This window comes from Caretta caretta, chromosome 7 (assembly GCF_965140235.1).
Source record: "Caretta caretta isolate rCarCar2 chromosome 7, rCarCar1.hap1, whole genome shotgun sequence".
In the NCBI taxonomy this organism is placed as follows: Eukaryota; Metazoa; Chordata; order Testudines; family Cheloniidae; genus Caretta; species Caretta caretta.
The window spans coordinates 73,106,433-73,125,656 of NC_134212.1; the positions used below are offsets into that span (position 1 = coordinate 73,106,433).

Genomic DNA, 19,224 nt, shown 5'->3' on the forward strand with positions numbered 1-19,224 from the left:
CAAAACACCACATTGTATGAAGGGAACAGTAGCACCTTTCCGGGCTTAAGATAAGCTATAGTGCCATAGTTCCATGGCTCTATCCTATACACTCTTACTCACATGAGCGAAATGTTGCATCCAACACGGGAATTCTCTATTAGTCCTTGTCTTAACATATAAAGAAGAACTCATCACAAAACTAAAAAATAATGGTAACTTAGATACAAGTGATCATGACTTGATCACATTTATAAAGTTTGAACAGAATAAAGTCAGGACCAGTGATATATATACTTGGTGCATTAAAAGGGCCAATTTCACAAAGCTGAAAACAATTATGAGCAAGATCAGCTAGGAGGAGGAATTTAATTTGAAAAATGTGAGTGATAACTGAGAATTGTTTAAGAACTATTTACTAGATGCCTTAAAAGCTGCAATCCCATCATCAAGAAAGGCCATATTGGTTAAAAAACTGACCAAGTTTAGAGGGGAAGTAAAGGCAGCTATAAAAAATAAAAAATTAATATATAACAGATGGAACAAAGGGGAAGTTGATAGTAATAAATATAAAATCAGAAGCTTAGAATTATAGAAAATTGATAAGGGAAGCAAAGGGACACAAGGAGAAAACTCCAGCCAGCAGAGTTAAGGACAACAAGAACAACTTTTTAAAAGTATATTAGGAACAAAAAGAATCCTAACAATGGCATTGGTAATGGTAGAATTATCAGTACCTAATGCAGAAATATTCAATAAATTTTTCTGTTCTGTATATGGGAAAAAGACAGATAATGTAGTCATATCATTCCACTAGTATCTCAGGAGGATGTTAAACAGCAGCTCCTAAAGTCAGACATTTTAAAATCAGCGGGTCTGGATAACTTGCATCCAAAAGTTTTTAAAAAGCTGGGTGAGGAGCTTGCTGAACCATTAATGTTGACTTTCAATAAGTACTGGAACACCAGGGAAGTTCCAGAAGATGGGAAGAAAGCTAATGTTGTGCCAATATTTGAAAAAGGTCAACGGACTGATGTGAGTAATTATAGACCTATCAGTCTGACATCAATCCTGGGCAAGATAATGGAGCACCTAATATGGGACTCGATTAACAAAGAATTAAAGGAGGCTAATGTAATTAAAGCTAATCAACATGGGTTTATGGAAAATAGATCCTCTCAAACTAACTCGATTTTTTTATTACATTAAAAGTTTGGTTGATAAAAGTAATAGTGTTGATGTAATACAGTTAGACTTCTGTAAGGCATTTGACTTGGTATTGCATGACATTTTGATTAACAAACTAGAATGATATAAAATTAACATGGCACACATTAAATGGATTAAAACCTGGTCTCAAAAAGTAATTGTAAATGAGGAATCATTATCAAACAGGTATGTTTTTAGATGGGTCCCGAAGGGATCAGTTCCTGCCCTATGCTAATTTTTACTAATTTAAAACAAATTATTAATGATCTGAAGAGAACAAAATCATCACCGATAACGTTTGCAGACGACACAAAAAATTGGGGGAGTGGTAAATAATGAAGGGGACAAATCACTGCTACAGAGTGATCTGGATAGCTTGGTTAGTTGGGTGCAAGCAAACAATATGTTTTAATACGGCTAAACGTAAATGTATATACCTAGGAACAAAAAGGTTGATCATACTTACACAGTGGGGGACTCTATCCTGGAAAGCAATGACTCTGAAAAAGATTTGGGGGTCCTAGTGGATAGTCAGCAGAACATGAGCTCCCACTGCAATGCTGTGGCCAAAAAGGCTAATGTGATCCTTGGATGCATGAACAGTGGAACCTCAAGTAGGAGTAGAGAGGCTGTATTACTTCTGTTCTCTGTATTTGGTACTGTTGCGACTGCTGCTGGAATACAGTGTCCATTTCTAGTGTCCACAGTTCAAGAATAATGTTGATAAATTGGATAGAGCTCAGAAAAGAGCCACAACATTGATTAAAGGATTAGAAAAAATGCCTTATAGAGATACACTCAAAGAGCTCAATCTATTTAGCTTAACAGAGACAATGGTAAGGAATGACTTGATTACAGCCTAAGTACCTATATGGAGAACAAATATTTGTAATGGGTTCTTCAGACAAAGGTATAACATGATCCAATGGCTGGAAGTTGAAGCTAGACAAATTCAGACTGGAAATAAGGCATATATTTTTAACTGAGAGAGTAATTAACCATTGGAACAATTTACTAGGGTCATGGTGGATTCTCCATCATGGACAATTTTTAAATCAAGATTGGATATTCTTCTTAAATATCTGTTCTAGGAATTATTTTGGGGAAGTTCTATGACCTGTGTTATACTGGAGGTCAGACTACATGATCACAATGGCCCCTTCAGGCCTTGGATTCTATTACTCTATTAAAACTGTTTGCGGGATCAGGCATTGTCATAAATATAAAGGGAAGGGTAAACACCTTTAAAATCCCTCCTGGCCAGAGGAAAAACCCTTTCACCTGTAAAGGGTTAAGAAGCTAGGATAACCTTGCTGGCACCTGACCAAAATGACCAATGAGGAGACAAGATACTTTCAAAGCTGGAGGGGGGGAGAAACAAAGGTTCTCTGTCTGTGTGATGCTTTTGCCGGGAACAGAAAAGGAATGGAGTCTTAGAACTTAGTAAGTAATCTAGTTAGATATGCGTTAGATTCTGTTTTGTTTAAATGGCTGATAAAATAAGCTGTGCTGAATGGAATGTATATTCCTGTTTTTGTGTCTTTTTGTAACTTAAGGTTTTGCCTAGAGGGATTCTCTATGTTTTGAGTCTGATTACCCTGTAAGGTATTTACCATCCTGATTTTACAGAGGTGATTCTTTTACTTTTTCTTCAATTAAAATTCTTCTTTTAAGAACCCGATTGCTTTTTTCATTGTTCTTAAGATCCAAGGGTTTGGATCTGTGTTCACCAATGCAAATTGGTGAGGATTTTTATCAAGCCTTCCCCAGGAAAGGGGGTGTAGGGTTTGGGTAGGATTTTGGGGGGAAAGACATTTCCAAGTGGGCTCTTTCCCTGTTATATATTTGTTAGACACTTGGTGGTGGCAGCAATAAAGTCCAAGGGCAAAAGGTAAAATAGTTTGTACCTTGGGGAAGTTTTAATCTAAGCTGGTAAAAGTAAGCTTGGGGGTTTTCATGCAGGTCCCCACATCTGTACCCTAGAGTTCAGAGTGGGGAAGGAACCTTGACAGGCATATAATATGGCAGTGAACAGTGCTACTTTGTGGCATATCAGATGCCGCAAGATAATAAATTAAACACCAAATCCCAGAAGATTGTAAAACAGGGTTAAACTGCAGATTAAGATAAAAAATGTGACTCTATAAAAAGGGCAGACCTTCTCCCTTTGTCTGTTCGGCCATACTGGGTCAGACCAAAGGTTCATCTAGCCCAGTATCCTGTCTTCCAACAGTGGCCAATGCCAGCTGCCCCAGAGGGAATGAACAGAACAGGTAATCATCGAGTGATCCATCCCGTCGCCCATTCCCAGCTTCTGGCAAACAGAGGCTAGAGACATCATCCCTGCCCATCCTGAATAACAGCCATTGATGGACCTATCCTCCATGAACTTATCTAGTTCTTTTTTGAACCCTGTTATAGTCTTAGCCTTCACAACATCCTCTGGCAAGGATTTCTGCAGGTTCACTGTGCGCTGTGTGAAAAAATACTTCCTGTTGTTTGTTTTAAACCTGCTGCCTACTAATTTCATTTGGTGATCCCTAGTTCTTGTGTTATGAGGAGTACATAACACTTCCTTATTTACTTTCTTCTCACCAGTCATGATTTTATAGACCTCATCCTATCCCCCCTTAGTTGTTTCTTTTACAAGCTGAAAAGTCCCACTCTTATTAATTGCTCCTCATATGGAAGCCATTCCACACCCCTAATAATTTTTGTTGCCCTTTTCTAAACCTTTTCCAATACCAATATATCTTTTTTGAGATGGGGCGACCACATCTGCATACAGTATTCAAGATGTGGGTGTACCATGGATTTATATAGACAAAATATGATATTTTCTGTCTTATTATCTATCCCCTTCTTAATGATTCCCAACATTCTGTTCGCTTTTTTGACTGCTGTTGCACATTGTGTGGATGTTTTCAGCGAACTACCTATAATGATTCCACGATCTCTTTCTTGAGTGGTAACAGCTAATTTAGACCCCATCATTTTAAATGTATAGTTGGGATTATGTTTTCCAATGTGCATTACCTTTGCATTTATCAGCATTGAATTTCATCTGCCATTTTGTTGCCCACCCAGTTTTGTGAGATCCTGTTGTAGCTCTTTGCAGTCTGCTTGGGACTTAACTTCTTGAGTAGTTTTGTATCATCTGCAAATTTTGCCACTTCACTCTTTTCCAGATCATTTATGAATATATTGAATAGGACTGGTCCCAGTACAGACCCCTGGGGGACACCATTATTTACCTCTCTCCATTCTGAAAACTGACCATTTATTTCTACCCTTGGTTTCCTATCTTTTAATCAGTTACTGATCCATGAGAGGACTTTCCCTCTTATCCCATGACAGCTTACTTTGCTTAACAGCCTTTGGTGAGGGACCTTGTCAAAGGCTTTCGAAAATCTAAGTGCACTGTATCCACTGGATCCCCCTTGTCCACATGCTTGTTGACCTCCTCAAAGAATTCTAGTAGATTGGTGAGGCATGATTTCCCTTTAAAAAAACCATGTTGACTCTTCCCCAACAAATTACGTTCATCTATGTGTCTTGACAATTTTGTTCTTTACTATCATTTCAACCAGTTTGCCTGGTACTGAAGTCAGGCTTACTGGCCTGTAATTGCTGGGATCACCTCTGGAGCCCTTTTAAAAAATTGCTCTATAGCTGTAAAATGTTTGTTCTGAAACTATGGTCTTGTCTACACTACACGGTTTTGTCGGCAAAAGGCATTTTTTGCTGACAAAATAGTGGAGGTGCACACACTACAAAGCTACTTTTGGTGGCAAAACTCTGGTGTTTTGCTGAAAAAATAAAACTGCCTCGATGAGAGGCATAAAGCTTTTTGCAGCAAAGTTAAAGTGACAAAGCGTCAGTGGAGACGTTGCTGTTTGCTATGTCACCATAACTGGCCTCCTTCAATATTCCACAGTACCCACCGTGACCACTCTGCTCACTGTTTTGAACTCAATTGCCCTGCAGCCATGCACCCCTTTCCTTTCAAAGCTCCAGGAAGATTTGACATTCCTCAGCCTGGAATGCTCACAGAGCTGCTGAGGATGCTGCTCCTGGCAGCTGAGCAGCTATGGGAGAACTCGGAATCATAGAACCATTAATATGGAATCGGCAGGCAGGCAGAGCAAGCTGCTGCTGCAGGGGCAGGGAGGGGAGAGACTGCTCTGCCGTGCAGAGCCAGGGGTTGGGGGGGTTGTTGCCCCCCTCCCGCAGGATTGGATGCTCAGGCTGCTGTCTGAACTTAGAGAGACAGCATGCCAACACACTGTCCCCCAACACACACCACACACTTCCCCAACACACACTGTCTCTCTCACATATACACACTCTCCCCACACAGTCTCTCACACACTTCCCAACACACACTTTGTTTCTCACTCTCCCCACACACACTCTCCACCTCTCCCCTCCCCCATACTTCAATAGAAAAGCAGCTGGCAATCTAGTAGGATGCCCATGGAACAATGGGATTGAGAAACCTGCATCATGTGATGCTGTACCTGCCCCATGAGGCATAGAAAACCCTTCCCAAAGCACCCTGCAGCCAGTTGCACAGTGAGGTATCTACCCACAGTGCACTGCTCTCTTTGTCAATGCAAGAGCTGCTCGTGTGCATGTGCGCTGCCGACACAAGGAGCATAGTGTGGACATGCAACAGCATGTTAATTAAAGTGCTTTAATTAAAGTGGCATCACTTTTGTCAACAAACTCTGTAGTGCAGACATGGCCTATGTAACTCACCAAAAAGGAAAAAAAAAACTTCACCTAATGCAAAATGGGGCATTCCTACAGAAGGTGTTATCTCCTGCTCATCAGGAAAGACTATTGAATCCAAATGGGCCATTGTGGAACAAAGACTTTGTTGATTGCTCCCCTCCATCCACCCATGAAGAGGTTAAGTGCAGAGGCACTTATCCCATCGGTTTGAATTCTGGGGGAAGGGAATAAAAAGGCTTGTTAAAAGAGAAATTATGATTCCTTTGCTGCCTGGACTCTGAGGGGTGAGGAGTCTCTAACAGTTTAGCTTGGGTTAGCCCTAAAGGACACAAAGTTTGCTTATTATAGAAGTTTCTGTTATTTTTTGGAACCGAATATTGTAACTCATTTGTATGTATGTTACCTGCTTTAACCTGGTAAATACTCTTATTTCTTTTTCAGAGCTAATCCTTAGTTTACTATAGGATTAGCTACAAGTGTTGTCTTTGGTGTGAGTTCTAGAGTGCAAATTGACCTGGGTAAGTTATTGGTCCTTTGGGACTGAAAGTAACCTGAATATTTTGTGATCTTTGGTGTAAAGTGACCATCTTTCACAGAGTCAAGCTTGCCTAGGTGGCAAGGAAGACTGGAATGCCCAGGAGACTGTCCGTGAATCCATGTTGAGGCTGTATAGTGGCTTAGCAGTTTACACTTGTTACTTGATTGGTGAACTCTAAGTATACAACTCACAATCAGTTTAGAGTTTGTGCCCTGCTTCTTAACAGTCTGTCCTGAGGTTGGTATTCTTGCTTATGAGTCACTCCAGACAGCATGACAGTAGTCACTTCTAAAAGTACAGGGTAATTCAGGCTCCATGGCTCATTTGGTACTTGGCCCAAGATTGCTAATTAATGTCACTTGTAGAGGTGTTTTTTTCTGATGGGAATACTCATCCACTAGGAAATGATGAAAACCACAAATCTGTTTGAAACTGATCTTCTAACAACCTTAATCTCCAGAAGGTGATGCTGTGAATAACAATGGATGAGGCTCTGTTTCAAAGGAATTGTTACAGTTCTGCCCCTGAGCATGTCAAGTTTCATTTGCAACTCTTATGGTTCAAAAGGCAGAATTCAAGTAACCTGCCCACTGGGAGACAGGTTACTTCATAGATCTTAAGACCAGATGGGACCATTGGGATCATGTAGAACTCCTGGGTAACACAGGCCCATAGAATTTCGCCAAGTGATTCCTGTGTCATAAATGCCGAGTTTCATGAGACAGAGTACCACAATGCATCTGCAAAACACTGTATCTTAGATTGAAAAGTCAGATTTAAATACTTCCCTAGGGGGACACTGTTCATTAGGTTGTTGAGACAGTAGCCTCTTAGTTCCTCAACTTTCCAGCCTGTTTGGTTAATGGACGCTTAGAGAGCCTAGCCTTTGTGAGTCAGTTCTTGTGGAGTTAACACTGCATGTAATATTCTTGTGTTATTTTTGGTGAAAAACTGGCATTGGATATGTGAAATAGCCACATTGATGGAGACCTGTGTTAATTAAACAAAAGGCACTAGACTGTCTATAGATATATGGTCTGTAAAATGTTACGGCTGGTTCAATAGACTCTTCCTCTGGAAATTATTACAGCTAGAATGCTAGGCAGGGAGCCCAGTTTCCTTGCCATTTGGGACCCACTTATCTCTCTTGCTCCTTTTTACAAGCGCTAAACTGACATGGTGCCATTTCTGTTCATTACTGAATTGGTGGTGTTGTTGCTTGGTTCCCTTACCGTTTGAATAATTGCTGAACCTTCTTGCATAAATGCTATCTGAACTAGGATGTTGAACATGCTTCCATTTTAACACTAATTACAAGCTGATTTTCCCAGGATGATGTTGTTAGTTCAATTTCTTATTCAAGTTCATGTGTAAACTGATTCCTCTTCCTTCCCGCTTTGACCTTTTCCCTGCCCCCTCCATTTTTGTTGTTACATTTAGTTATTGGCCTCACCTATGAAATTTTCAGTTCAGAGCAACTGTCCAGGGTGGATTATAAAGCCTTGGAAATAGAGACATGCTGTGTAAAATTATCATAAGAATGTAGATGTCCAGAAACATAATCTACTTGCCCACCCTTAGAATGACCATGAGACTGAAAAAATAAATGATACTGTACTCACTTTTCTAAGATGATTTTCCCTTGGGGAGAGGATTTTTTCAAGCCTGCTGTAATTAATATCAAACAAGACAAACATTAAACAAAATAATGGTCTAGGAACAGTCTATTAGTGGAGTTTATAGTTATCTAGGGCCTTAGATTTTCAGAAGCAGTCTCCCCTTGTATATCCAAAATTGATACCATTTAGATGCCTAACGACCTGATTCAACATGCCAGTCAAGTTATTTGAGGTCTAAATGACCTCAGTCAGCCAATAAAATACTTGCAGGTAAAGCTTTGAGCCTGCAAACTGAAACCAAAATTGAGAGGGTTGGAAACATGGCTCAAGGTCATGATAATGTCCCAAAATTCAGAGACTCCTTCTTTGTATTGAACACTAATACACATTACCATCCCAGACCAAAGCAAATTAAGTACAAAGAAAAGCTTTGGCAGAAATTTCCATTTTCCCTGGCAGGGCCGGCTCTAGGATTTTTGCCGCCCCAAGCAAAAAAAATTTTGGCCAAGCAGCTTTTTTTTTTTTGTCCCTCCCCTAGGCGTGCAGCATTTCCCCCACTGCTTCCTGCGGCTCCCCCTCGCCGTAGCTCACCTCCGCTCCGCCTGCTCCGCTTCTTCCCCCTCCCTCTCTCTCAGGCGAGGGAGAGGCAGCGCGTTCAGGGGAGCAAGCGGAGGGGAGGGGGTAGAGGAACCACTCCCCACCCCAGCTCACCTCCGCTCCCTCCCTGGCGTGCGCCACCACCCGGCTTCTCCTCCCTCCAGCCTCAGGCTTGCCGCGCCAAACAGCTGTTTCGTGCGCAGCAAGCCTGGGAGGGAGGGGGGAGAAGCAGAGCGGCGGCTGCGGGGCGCTCAGGCGAGCAGGCAGAGGCAGAGCTGGGGCGGCAGGGACACATTTCTAGGGGCGGCAGGGCCGGCGCCGGAATGTTGCCCCTAGAAATGTGCCGCCCCAAGCACCTGCTTGTTCTGCTGATGCCTAGAGCCGGCCCTTGTCATCTTTCAGCTTGAAAAGGAGGCCCCTCTGAATGGCACACTTCCTTTGCATTGCTGTTATCAACAGGGATTTTTAAAATCTTTCCTTTCAAGTTCCTTCCCTGTGCTTTCCTCTCCCAGGCATTGGTGTTCCTTCATGAAGTCCCAGCTGGTGACATACACAGCTGCCTGCAAGAAAGAGAAATATGTGATTAAATCACAGCAGCCTTGTTCAAATGGAGCCCCAGACTGCCAGAAAATCATGTAAGTATCCTTAGTGGTATTATTATTTGTATTATGGTAGTGTCCAGGACCATGCTGTGTTAGGCACTGTACAAACACAAAACAAAGAGATGGGCTGTCCCAAGGAACTTACAAGTATCAGCCAAGAGGCAACAGTTGGGTATAGACAGATGGCAGAGCTCAAGTAAACAGTGAGGCAATATTGGCCAGTCTCTGCACACCAGAAGCCTCCTCATTGTCAAGTTTTTTGTACTAGTCACAGAAATGAGAGTTTTGAGGAGGGGTTTGAATGGAGGGCAATGAGGTAGCTTTGCCAGTGTTTACAGAGAGTGCCTCCCAAGCATGAGGGGCTGCACAGGAGAAAGCATGAAGGTGTTTGTTTGAAAATTGAAAAAGTTGGCAGTGGGGGCTTGCATCATAGGCCAACTGGCAGTGAGCATCAACAGTTGATAGGTAGGGTGGGGTTTGACCATGAAGGGTCTTGAAAATGAAAAAAGCAGTTTGTTTGATGTGATAGCAAAGGGTTGGAAGCCAGTGGAAGGATCAAAGAGAAGGGTGAAAGGGTCAACTTGATGGGTTAGGAGAATGTGTTACAGTAAAATAAAACAAGCAGCCCCAACATCCTGCCTTTTTATATACCTCAAAATTAGAGAACCCAAGGAATATTTTTTTTAATGTTCCCATTATCTGCTTCTTTGTTGGCTTCAGTAAAACCAGTGGAGGCAGCTAAACCTTCTTCTTTTACGTATTCAGGGTGAGATTTTCAAAAGTTCTTAAGTGACTTAACGTACGTATTCACTGCAAAAGAAAGTGTGTTCTTAACTTGGGTTTGCCAATGTGTGTTAAAGTAACAGTGAAGACTTGGCAACTCAGCATTTAACTCAGGCTAGCAGCTCAAATTCAACCGCAGGCTCCTCTATAGGCTTTCACACAAGCTGTTAACTGAAATTAAAAGCCAAGTTGCTTTGTGTTCACTACTATTTCAACTTGTGTTAGCTAACACAGGTTAAGAATGTACTTTGTTTTGCAGAGAAGACATACCCGTAGAAGCACAAGTCCCATTCAAACCCAATTGGGACTTGTACTCCTAAATCATATGTGCTTGTGTGTAATCTGGATATAGCTTAGGCATCATTAATTGAGGAAAGAGTCCTCTACTAAGGGAGTCACTAACTGAACTGAGGCATTCTGAACTGATCTGTGCTTAAACACATTCAAAGAAAGGCTGAAGTCACAGATAAGAAAGGCTGAAGTCAGAGATCATTAAGACCCTGATCCTTAATGGCAAACTCTTACACATGCGTATTTCTATGCAATATGTCTCCATTGTCTTCAATAAGACTACTCACAATGCATAAAATTAAGCACAGTGTAAGTGTCTGCAGGTTTAGATCCTAAGATTGCATTGGGTACTATTTCCTGAGAAGATGATGTCTGTGCAAGGAACAGTGGCAAGAGCTTGAGGTACCAATACTGGTACATTTGACAGTGTTTGGGGAAACACTGGCTGAAAGAGAGACTTTCTGGTTAAAAATAATACACTTAATATTCACCCACACATTCTCACCCATGTTATTAATTTATTACATTTTAAAAAAAATCTTATTTGTAAGTTATTCATGCATTAATTTGTCCATTGCTCTGAACAATGAAAGTAGACTGTCCAATTTTGTGTTTGTTTATAGCCTGTTTTAAGCCAGTTTTAAATTTTCTCTGGTACTAGCGTTGTGCTGCAAACGGCAGTAGAACGTCTGTTTAAATTAGTTTCTATTATGATTTGTTTTTAAAAGTCACAAGATATTCCAGTTGGCATTTTGATTTTGAGTGAAATTTGGACCTGAACGTATAACCCTTCAGTGGTGTTTCTGATAGATACACCAATAACAAAAACTGCAATTGTGGGTCCCGTTAAGGCCACCATATAGGAGACCACAACACTTCTGGAATTTAGTCTAACTCCAACACTTGTGGAAGCAATTACAGTAGAACTTCAGAGTTACAAACACCAGAGTTACAAACTGACCAGTCAACCACACACCTCATTTGTAGTACACAATCAGGCAGTAGCAGATATGGGCGGGGGGGGGGGGGAGGAAGAAAGGCAAATAAAGTATTGTGTTAAATGTAAACTACTAAAAAAAATTAAGGGAAAGCAGCATTTTTCTTCTGCATAGTAAAGTTTCAAAGCTGTATTAAATCAATGTTCAGTTGTAAACTTTTGAAAGAACAGCCATAATGTTTTGTTCACAGTTATGAACATTTGAGAGTTATGAACAACCTTCATTCCTGAGGTGTTCCTAACTAGGGTGACCAGATGTCCCTATTTTATGGGACAGTCCCAATTTTTGGGTCTTTTTCTTATATAGGCTCCTATTCTCCCCCACCTCCTGTCCCGATTTTTCACACTTGCTGTCTGGTCACCCTATTCCTAACTCTGAGGTTCTACTGTACAGAGTGGAACAAGTTGTTGGAGCTCTGCGAATTAACAAATGGTAATCTCCACCTCTGAGTGTGACTGGCTTTACATTTGCAAGACACTACGGAAACTAACATTCAGTTGCTAACACTGGACTCCTTTATAACTATCACAATGATACTTCTTTTTTGCAAGAGGCCTGTGGCGAGGGGTTTACTTAAAAAAAAATATGAAAATCAAATCACAGTTCATGGAGGTGGAAAAGAGCACTCTCACTACTGTCAGAATGCTCTGTTGAGCAGCATGGATGCATGTTGTTGTTATTTGATTTCTTAATTTTTTGTACTAGCCATCTAGTACAATATAGGACCATATTCTCAGCTGGTGGAGATTTATACCAGTTGAGGATCAGGTCCCTAGTGTCATGTTTTTCATTTTCCAGGTATAGGGCAAATTTGAAGCCAGTATATCGTGTGAAGCAGAAGGTTTTAAACTCTTTGCACTGGAAATGCTGCCCTGGTTATATTGGCGAGAACTGTGAACACCGTGGTAAGGAAAGTTCAAAAGTGAATGTGAGAATTAAGACTAGACACCAATCATGGTGGGTTTTGGAGGGGCAGGGAGAACTTCTCTTTTTTAAATAATAAGACCTGGTCTACACTATGGGGTTAGGTCGAATTTAGCCATGTTAGGCCGATTTAAAAATGACTGTGTCCACGCAACCAACCCTGTTCTGCCGACCTGAAGGGCTCTTAAAATCGACTTCTGTGCTCCCCAACAAGGGGAGTAGCGCAAAAATCGACCTTGCTGGGTCGAATTTGGGGTAGTTCAGACACAAATTGATGGTATTGGCCTCCAGGAGTTATCCCAGAGTGCTCCATTGTGACAGCTCTGGACAGCACTTTGAACTCTGATGCACTAGCCAGGTACGCAGGAAAAGCTCCAGAAACTTTTGAATTTCATTTCCTGTTTGGTCAGCGTGGCGAACTCACCAGCACTCAGCAGCACAGATGACCATGCAGTCCCCTCAGAATGGTAGAGCGTAGAATGTTTCTATGCTCCCAGTATCATCTCTGTTCCTCAGGTTATCACAGATTAGAAAGTGAAAAAAACGCACTTGCGATGACATGTTTTCCGAGCTCATGCAGTCCTCCCACACTGACAGGGCACAGCTTGATGCATGGAGGCATTCAGTGGCAGAGGCCAGGAAAGAATTAAGTGAGCGCAAAGAGTGGAGGCAGGACGCGATGCTGAGGCTAATGGGGGAGCAAACGGACATGAAGCATCTGTTGGAGCTTCAGGAAAGCCAACAAGAGCACAGACCCCCGCTGCATCGACTGTATAACTGCCTACCCTCCTCCCCATGTTCCATAGCCTCCTCACCCAGACGCCCAAGAATGCGGAGGGGGAGGCTCCGAGCACCCAGCTACTCTACTGCAGAGGATGGCCCAAGCAATAGAAGGCTGTCATTCAAACAGTTTGATTTTTAGTGTGGCTACAATAAGCAATGTGGCCTTGTCCTTCCCTCCTCTCCCACCCCACCTGGGCTACTTTGTCCAATATCTCTCTTTTTTAAATTAATAAAGAAAGAATGCATGGTTTCAAAACAATAGTTACTTTATTTCAAAGGGGGGAGGGTGGTTGGCTTACAGGGAATTAAAATCAACAAAGGGGGCGGGTTTGCATCAAGGAGAAACACACACAACTGTCACACTGAAGCCTGGCCAGTCATGAAACTGGTTTTCAAAGCCTCTCTGATATGCAATGCACCTTGCTGTGCTCTTCTAATCGCCCTGGTGTCTGGGTGCTCAAAATCAGATGCCAGGCTATTTGCCTTAACCTCCCACCCCGCCATAAATGTCTCCCGCTTACTACTGTCCAGGCTTCATGAGCCATGGGAGCAAGGGTAGGCTGGGGTAGGTGCGACCACGCAGTGCTGCTGGCTGGGAGAGCAGCCTGAGGCAGAAGCCTCCAGTGTGCATGATATTGCAGGCAGGACTGAATCTCCATGAGATGAAACTTAAAGAAGAGAATGACCTGGAGTCTCTGGCTCCCATTTGGTGCACATAGAATAGCGATGTTTGTCCAGGCACCCCTGATCAACCTCATCGAGGTCTGCCAGGAGCACCCAGGAGACATACGACGGCTATCAGTCCTACTGCACTGTCTGCTGCGAAGGGAAGGAGCTGCTGCTGTGAAGCAATGCAGTACCACATCTGCCAGCAGCACCCAGGAGATGTACGGTGACGGTGAGCTGAGCGGGCTCCGTGCTTGCTGTGGTATGGCGTCTCCTTAGGTAACCAAGGAAAAAAGGTGTGAAACGATTGTCTGCCATTGCTTTCAAGGAGGGAGGGAAGGGGGCCTGACGACATTTACCCAAAACCACCTGCGACAATGTTTTTGCCCCACCAGGCATTGGGAACTTAACCCAGAATTCCAATGGGCAGCGGAGACTGCGGGAACTGTGGGATAGCTACCCACAGTGCACCCCTCTGTAAGTCGATGCTAGCCACGGTAGTGAGGACACTCTGCAGACCTTATGCGCTTAGTGTGGACATACACAATCGACTGTTTAAAATTGGTTTCTAAAAATCGACTTCTATAAAATCGACCTAATTTCATAGTGTAGACATACCCTTAGGAACAAGAGATCTAAGCTGAGCAACAGGACTTTATTTTCTGCATTAGACCTTCTGTTAAGGCTTTCATTCTGTTTTAGATTTCTATATTTTTTTTTAAAAGACTGTTACACGTCTAAGATGTGAGGCCACTAACATGGCTCATCTTCTCAGGACTTCTATTCCCCTAATCTGCTGCTAGTTTGACATTATTAGTAGCCAAATGGCTGCAAACAGTCATCTAGAAGCCTGCTGTCATGCTCATCACACATGATGAAAGGTCTGTTTGCCACATTTCTACCTCAGTTGAGCCTACAGCAGTCTACCCTGCCAGGACTAAATTCCAAGTGAAGGCTGGTGACTAGGTCAGTTTACAGCAGCAGATCAGTTACTAGAGAGATCATGATGTATTCAATTCCAAACAAAATTAGTGGATCCTATACTCGCTGCCCTCCACAAAATAGGGGAAACTGACAGCTGCCTGGTTGACATAGTAATGCATTGTGGATTAGGTAATATTACCTCACCCACCTAGTCGCTAATATCCTGGGACCAAGATGGCTACAACAACACTGCATACAAAAATGCTTGTTGATCATGCTCAGAAAAGGAGCAAGAAGCCCAAACTACAATATTATTATTATTATTAGACAACTTCTCTTTGTAATTAAGGAGGCCACAGTGAGAACAAGTCAAGGAAGGTGAATCCTTATCTCACTCACTTGTCCATCTATTCTGTAATTTAAAATGGAGTTTCTTTTTCCCTTTGTGGAGTTGGCATTTTTTTTTTTTTTGGAGGGCAGATCTAGCCCTCTGTAAAGCACTGCAGATTTTGAAACATATAATACTACTGGCCATTCTTTCATTTATACTGTTAGAAGAAATACCATCAAATGTAGTGCATTTTGTTTGGTAAATGAGCGTTACAGAGAAGAGATTAAACACAGCTACCCTCTCTTTAATTTCCCATTTGCACAACAGTATTATGGCTACGTGACAAAGTTCCTCCTCTGCCTTGGTGGGTCCTGCGTTTTTTGTTTTTTTTGGCGGATATGCTTGCCTCAGAGGTTCATGGCAGCCCTCAGTCTGGCCACTTCTGCTAGAGGCTCAAACCTGCCATTTACTCAGCTAACCGCATCACTGGCCAGCATGGGGGAAACAGAGAACAATCCCTGCAGTCTCTGTGTCCCACCTAGTGGGTTGGGGACAGGCCAGATCCCTTTCCAAATTAGACCTTCCCTTCTGGTGCTTCTCACAGACCAGGTCAACTCCTCCTGTGTCCGATCAGGAGTTGTGGGGGTGGGGGGAACCCGGGCCCACCCTCTACACCGGGTTCCAGCCCAGGGCCCTGTGGATAGCAGCTGTCTACAATGTCTCCTGTATCAGCTGCATGACAGCTACAACTCCCTGGGCTACTTCCCCATGGTCTTCCCCCAGCACCTTCTTTATCCTCACTGCAGGATCTTCCTCCTGAAGCCTGGTCACGCTTGAACTCTTCACTCCTCCAGCAGCACGCCTTCTCACTCCCTGCTCCTTGCGCACCCCTGCAACTAACTGATGGGAGGTCCTTTTTAAACCAGGTGTCCTGATTAGCCTGCCTGGCATAATTGATTCTAGTAAGTTCTTAATTGGCTCCAGGTGTCTTAATTAGCTTGTCTGTCTTAATTGGTTCTAGCAGGTTCTTGACTCCTCTAGGGCAGCCCCTGCTCTAGTCACTCAGGGAACAGAAAACTATTCATCCAGTGGCCAGTATATTTGCCTTCTACCAGACTCCTGTATCCCACTGGTCTGGGTCTGTCAGATATCCCTCCCCCCTGCTCAACACCAAGGGGTTGGGAAGCTTGGGATGCCAGACAGTGCACATGTGACAAACCATCAGCGTTGCTGTGATGGCTCCCTGCTCCGTGTTGCACATGGAACTGGAAAGGTTGGAGGGATAAGAACCACCTGGTCACCCTTGCGTGCTTCTCCTTATTCCGCTGCATCCATTGAAGAGGGGCATGGTCGGTCACGAGGACAAATCTGCCCCCAAGTAGGTAGTAGCGCAACGTTTCCATGGCCCATTTTACAGCAAGGCACTCTCTCTCCACCACTGCATATTTTTGTTCCCTTGGAAGGAGTTTCCTACTGAGGTAGAGAATTGAGTGTTCTTCCTCCCTGACCATCTGTGGTAGGACAGCCCGCAACCCTACTTCTGATGCATCCATCTGCAGGATAAATTCCTTGGTGAAATCTGGGGCTATCAGTATGGGGTTACTGCAGAGGGCAGTCCGTAGGTCTGTGAATGCTCTCTCTGCTGCGTCAGACCATCTCACCAGATCAGGTCCACGGGCCTTCACTAGGTCTGTCAGAGGGCTTGCCCTTGTGGGAAAGTGTGGGATAAATAGTCGGTAATACTCCACCACACCTAGGAATGCCCAGACTTGTTTCTTGCGACTTGGTCGGGGCCAATTTTGGATGGCCTCTAACTTATTCAGTTGGGTTTTACCAGACCTTTTCCCACAATGTAGCCAAAATATTTGGCCCCTGTAAACCCTACGGCACGCTTGGCAGGGTTTGCTGTAAGGCCAGCTCTCCTGAAGGTATCGAGGACTGCTTCCACCTTCTCTAGGTGGGTTTCCCAGTCTGGGGTATGAATGACCACATCATCCAGTGGCACCTTAGAGACTAACCAATTTATTTGAGCATAAGCTTTTGTGAGCTACAGCTCACTTCATCGGATGCATATTTCCACAGTATGCATCCGATGAAGTGAGCTGTAGCTCACGAAAGCTTATGCTCAAATAAATTGGTTAGTCTCTAAGGTGCCACAAGTACTCCTTTTCTTTTTGTGAATACAGACTAACACGGCTGTTACTCTGAAACACATCATCCAGGTAGGCAGCAGCATAATGATTCTGGGGGCGTAATAGCTTGTCCTTGAGGTGCTGGAAGGTAGCTGGGGCCCCATGTAGTCCAAAAGGAAGGACAGTATATTGGAAAAGACTTTCTGGTGTGGAGAACGCAGTCTTTTCTTTTGCTTCTTCAGCAAGGGGAATCTGCCAGTACCCCTTTGTCAAGTCTAGGGTAGTCAAGTACCGGGCATTGCCCATACAGTCTACTAGTTTATCTATGCAAAGTATGGGGTACGCATTGAACTGGGATACTTCGTTTAGTCGCTGGAAGTCATTGCAAAACCTTGTGGTGCCATCAGGTTTGGGCACTAACATGATTGGGCTGGACCACTGACTGGGATTCTTCACTGATCCCCAACTCCAGCATTTTTTTTACTTCTGCTTTTATTTCCTCTCTTTTGGCTGCTGGCACCTGGTAGGGCCTCATTGTTATTCTGGCCCCAGGGTTCGTGATGATGTGGTGATATGTCTCAGTTGTTCGACCCAGTTTTGTCGAGAACACATCTTGGTTCCAGAAGATCATCTCAGACACCTCATTCTTCTGGTCTGGCGTTAAAGCGGGAGACGCCCTCACCTGTTCGAAGGGTTTCTTTTCTTGGGGTAGGTCTTTTCAGACAGCTGCGGATGCCTTTTTTTTTTTTCTAAACACCCTCCTTCTTCCGCCACGTGGTGCACCAGATCCCACTCCTGGCACCAGTGTGACAAAGTTCCTCCTCTGCCTTGGTGGATCCTGCTTTTTTTTTTTTTTTGGCAGATTTGCTTGCCTCAGAGATTCACGGCAGCTCTCAGTTTGGCCATTTCTGCTAGAGGCTCAAACCTGCCGTTCACTCAGCTAACCTCATCACTGGCCAGCATGGGGGAAACGGAAAACAATCCCTGCAGTCTCTGTGTCCCACCTAGTGGGTTGGGGACAGGCCAGATCCCTTTCCAAATAAGACCTTCCCTTCTGGTGTTTCTCACAGACCAGGTCAACTCCTCCTGTGTCCGATCAGGAGTTGCGGGGGTGGGGGGAACCCGGGTCCGCCCTCTACACCGGGTTCCAGCCCAGGGCCCTGTGGATAGCAGCTGTCTACAATGTCTCCTGTATCAGCTGCATGACAGCTACAACTCCCTGGGCTACTTCCCCATGGCCTTCCCCCAGCACCTTCTTTATCCTCACTGCAGGATCTTCCTCCTGAAGCCTGATCACACTTGTACTCCTCAGTCCTCCAGCAGCATGCCTTCTCACTCCCTGCTCCTTTCATGTCCCCTTCCCCAACTAACTGATAGGAGGTCCTTTTTAAACCAGGTTTCCTGATTAGCCTGCCTGGCATAATTGATTCTAGTAAGTTCTTAATTGGCTTCAGGTGTCTTAATTAGCTTGCCTGTCTTAATTGGTTCTAGCAGGTTCCTGGTTCCTCTAGGGGAACCCCTGCTCTGGTCACTCAGGCAACAGAAAACTATTCATCAGTAGCCAGTATATTTGCCTTTTACCAGACTCCTGTACCCCACTGGTCTGGGTCTGTCACAGCTGATAACAACACTGTGCAGGGATTTTTAGTTAACTGTAGTCATAAAAAGGAATTTGCAGAGATTTGGTGGAAGCCAAAAAACACTAGTAATTTGTAGGGATTTAAAAATTTTAAATATATGTAGAACACACAGACATTCCCTCCAAAACTGTTAAAATGTATAAGGCAGGTCCAATTTTCAACCTAAGCTTTTGAACTAAATGTTAACCGTGTACTGTCCTTCCTAGCTCATTTCTTAAAGGTCAATAAATCATGAATAGAATAGATCCACTGAGATTTTATTATTATTTAAGCAATGCTATAAGCTTGTGGCACTGTAAAATAGGTAACTGTTCCAGTCCAGGAAAAGATTCACTGCCCTGAGGAACTTGTAATCCAAAGGTCTGACCTTGGAGTCTTTATTCATATGGGTGTGGTTGGGATGGGATTTAAATGTACAAGCAATTAAAAAGCAATACAGACTGACGTGTGATATTACAAAGATGAGTGCAG

The 19,224-nt window shown here is 43.5% G+C and overlaps 1 protein-coding gene across 1 annotated transcript in view; it reads left to right on the top strand.

The window, feature by feature from the left end:
• Positions 1 to 19,224, top strand: part of MMRN2 (multimerin 2) — a 53,336-nt gene that overhangs the window by 21,836 nt on the left and 12,276 nt on the right. The window contains exons 2-3 of the mRNA XM_048858863.2: positions 9,192 to 9,314; positions 12,152 to 12,258. Coding sequence (XP_048714820.2) covers positions 9,192 to 9,314; positions 12,152 to 12,258 — 230 coding nt within the window. The remainder of the gene's footprint in view (positions 1 to 9,191; positions 9,315 to 12,151; positions 12,259 to 19,224) is intronic.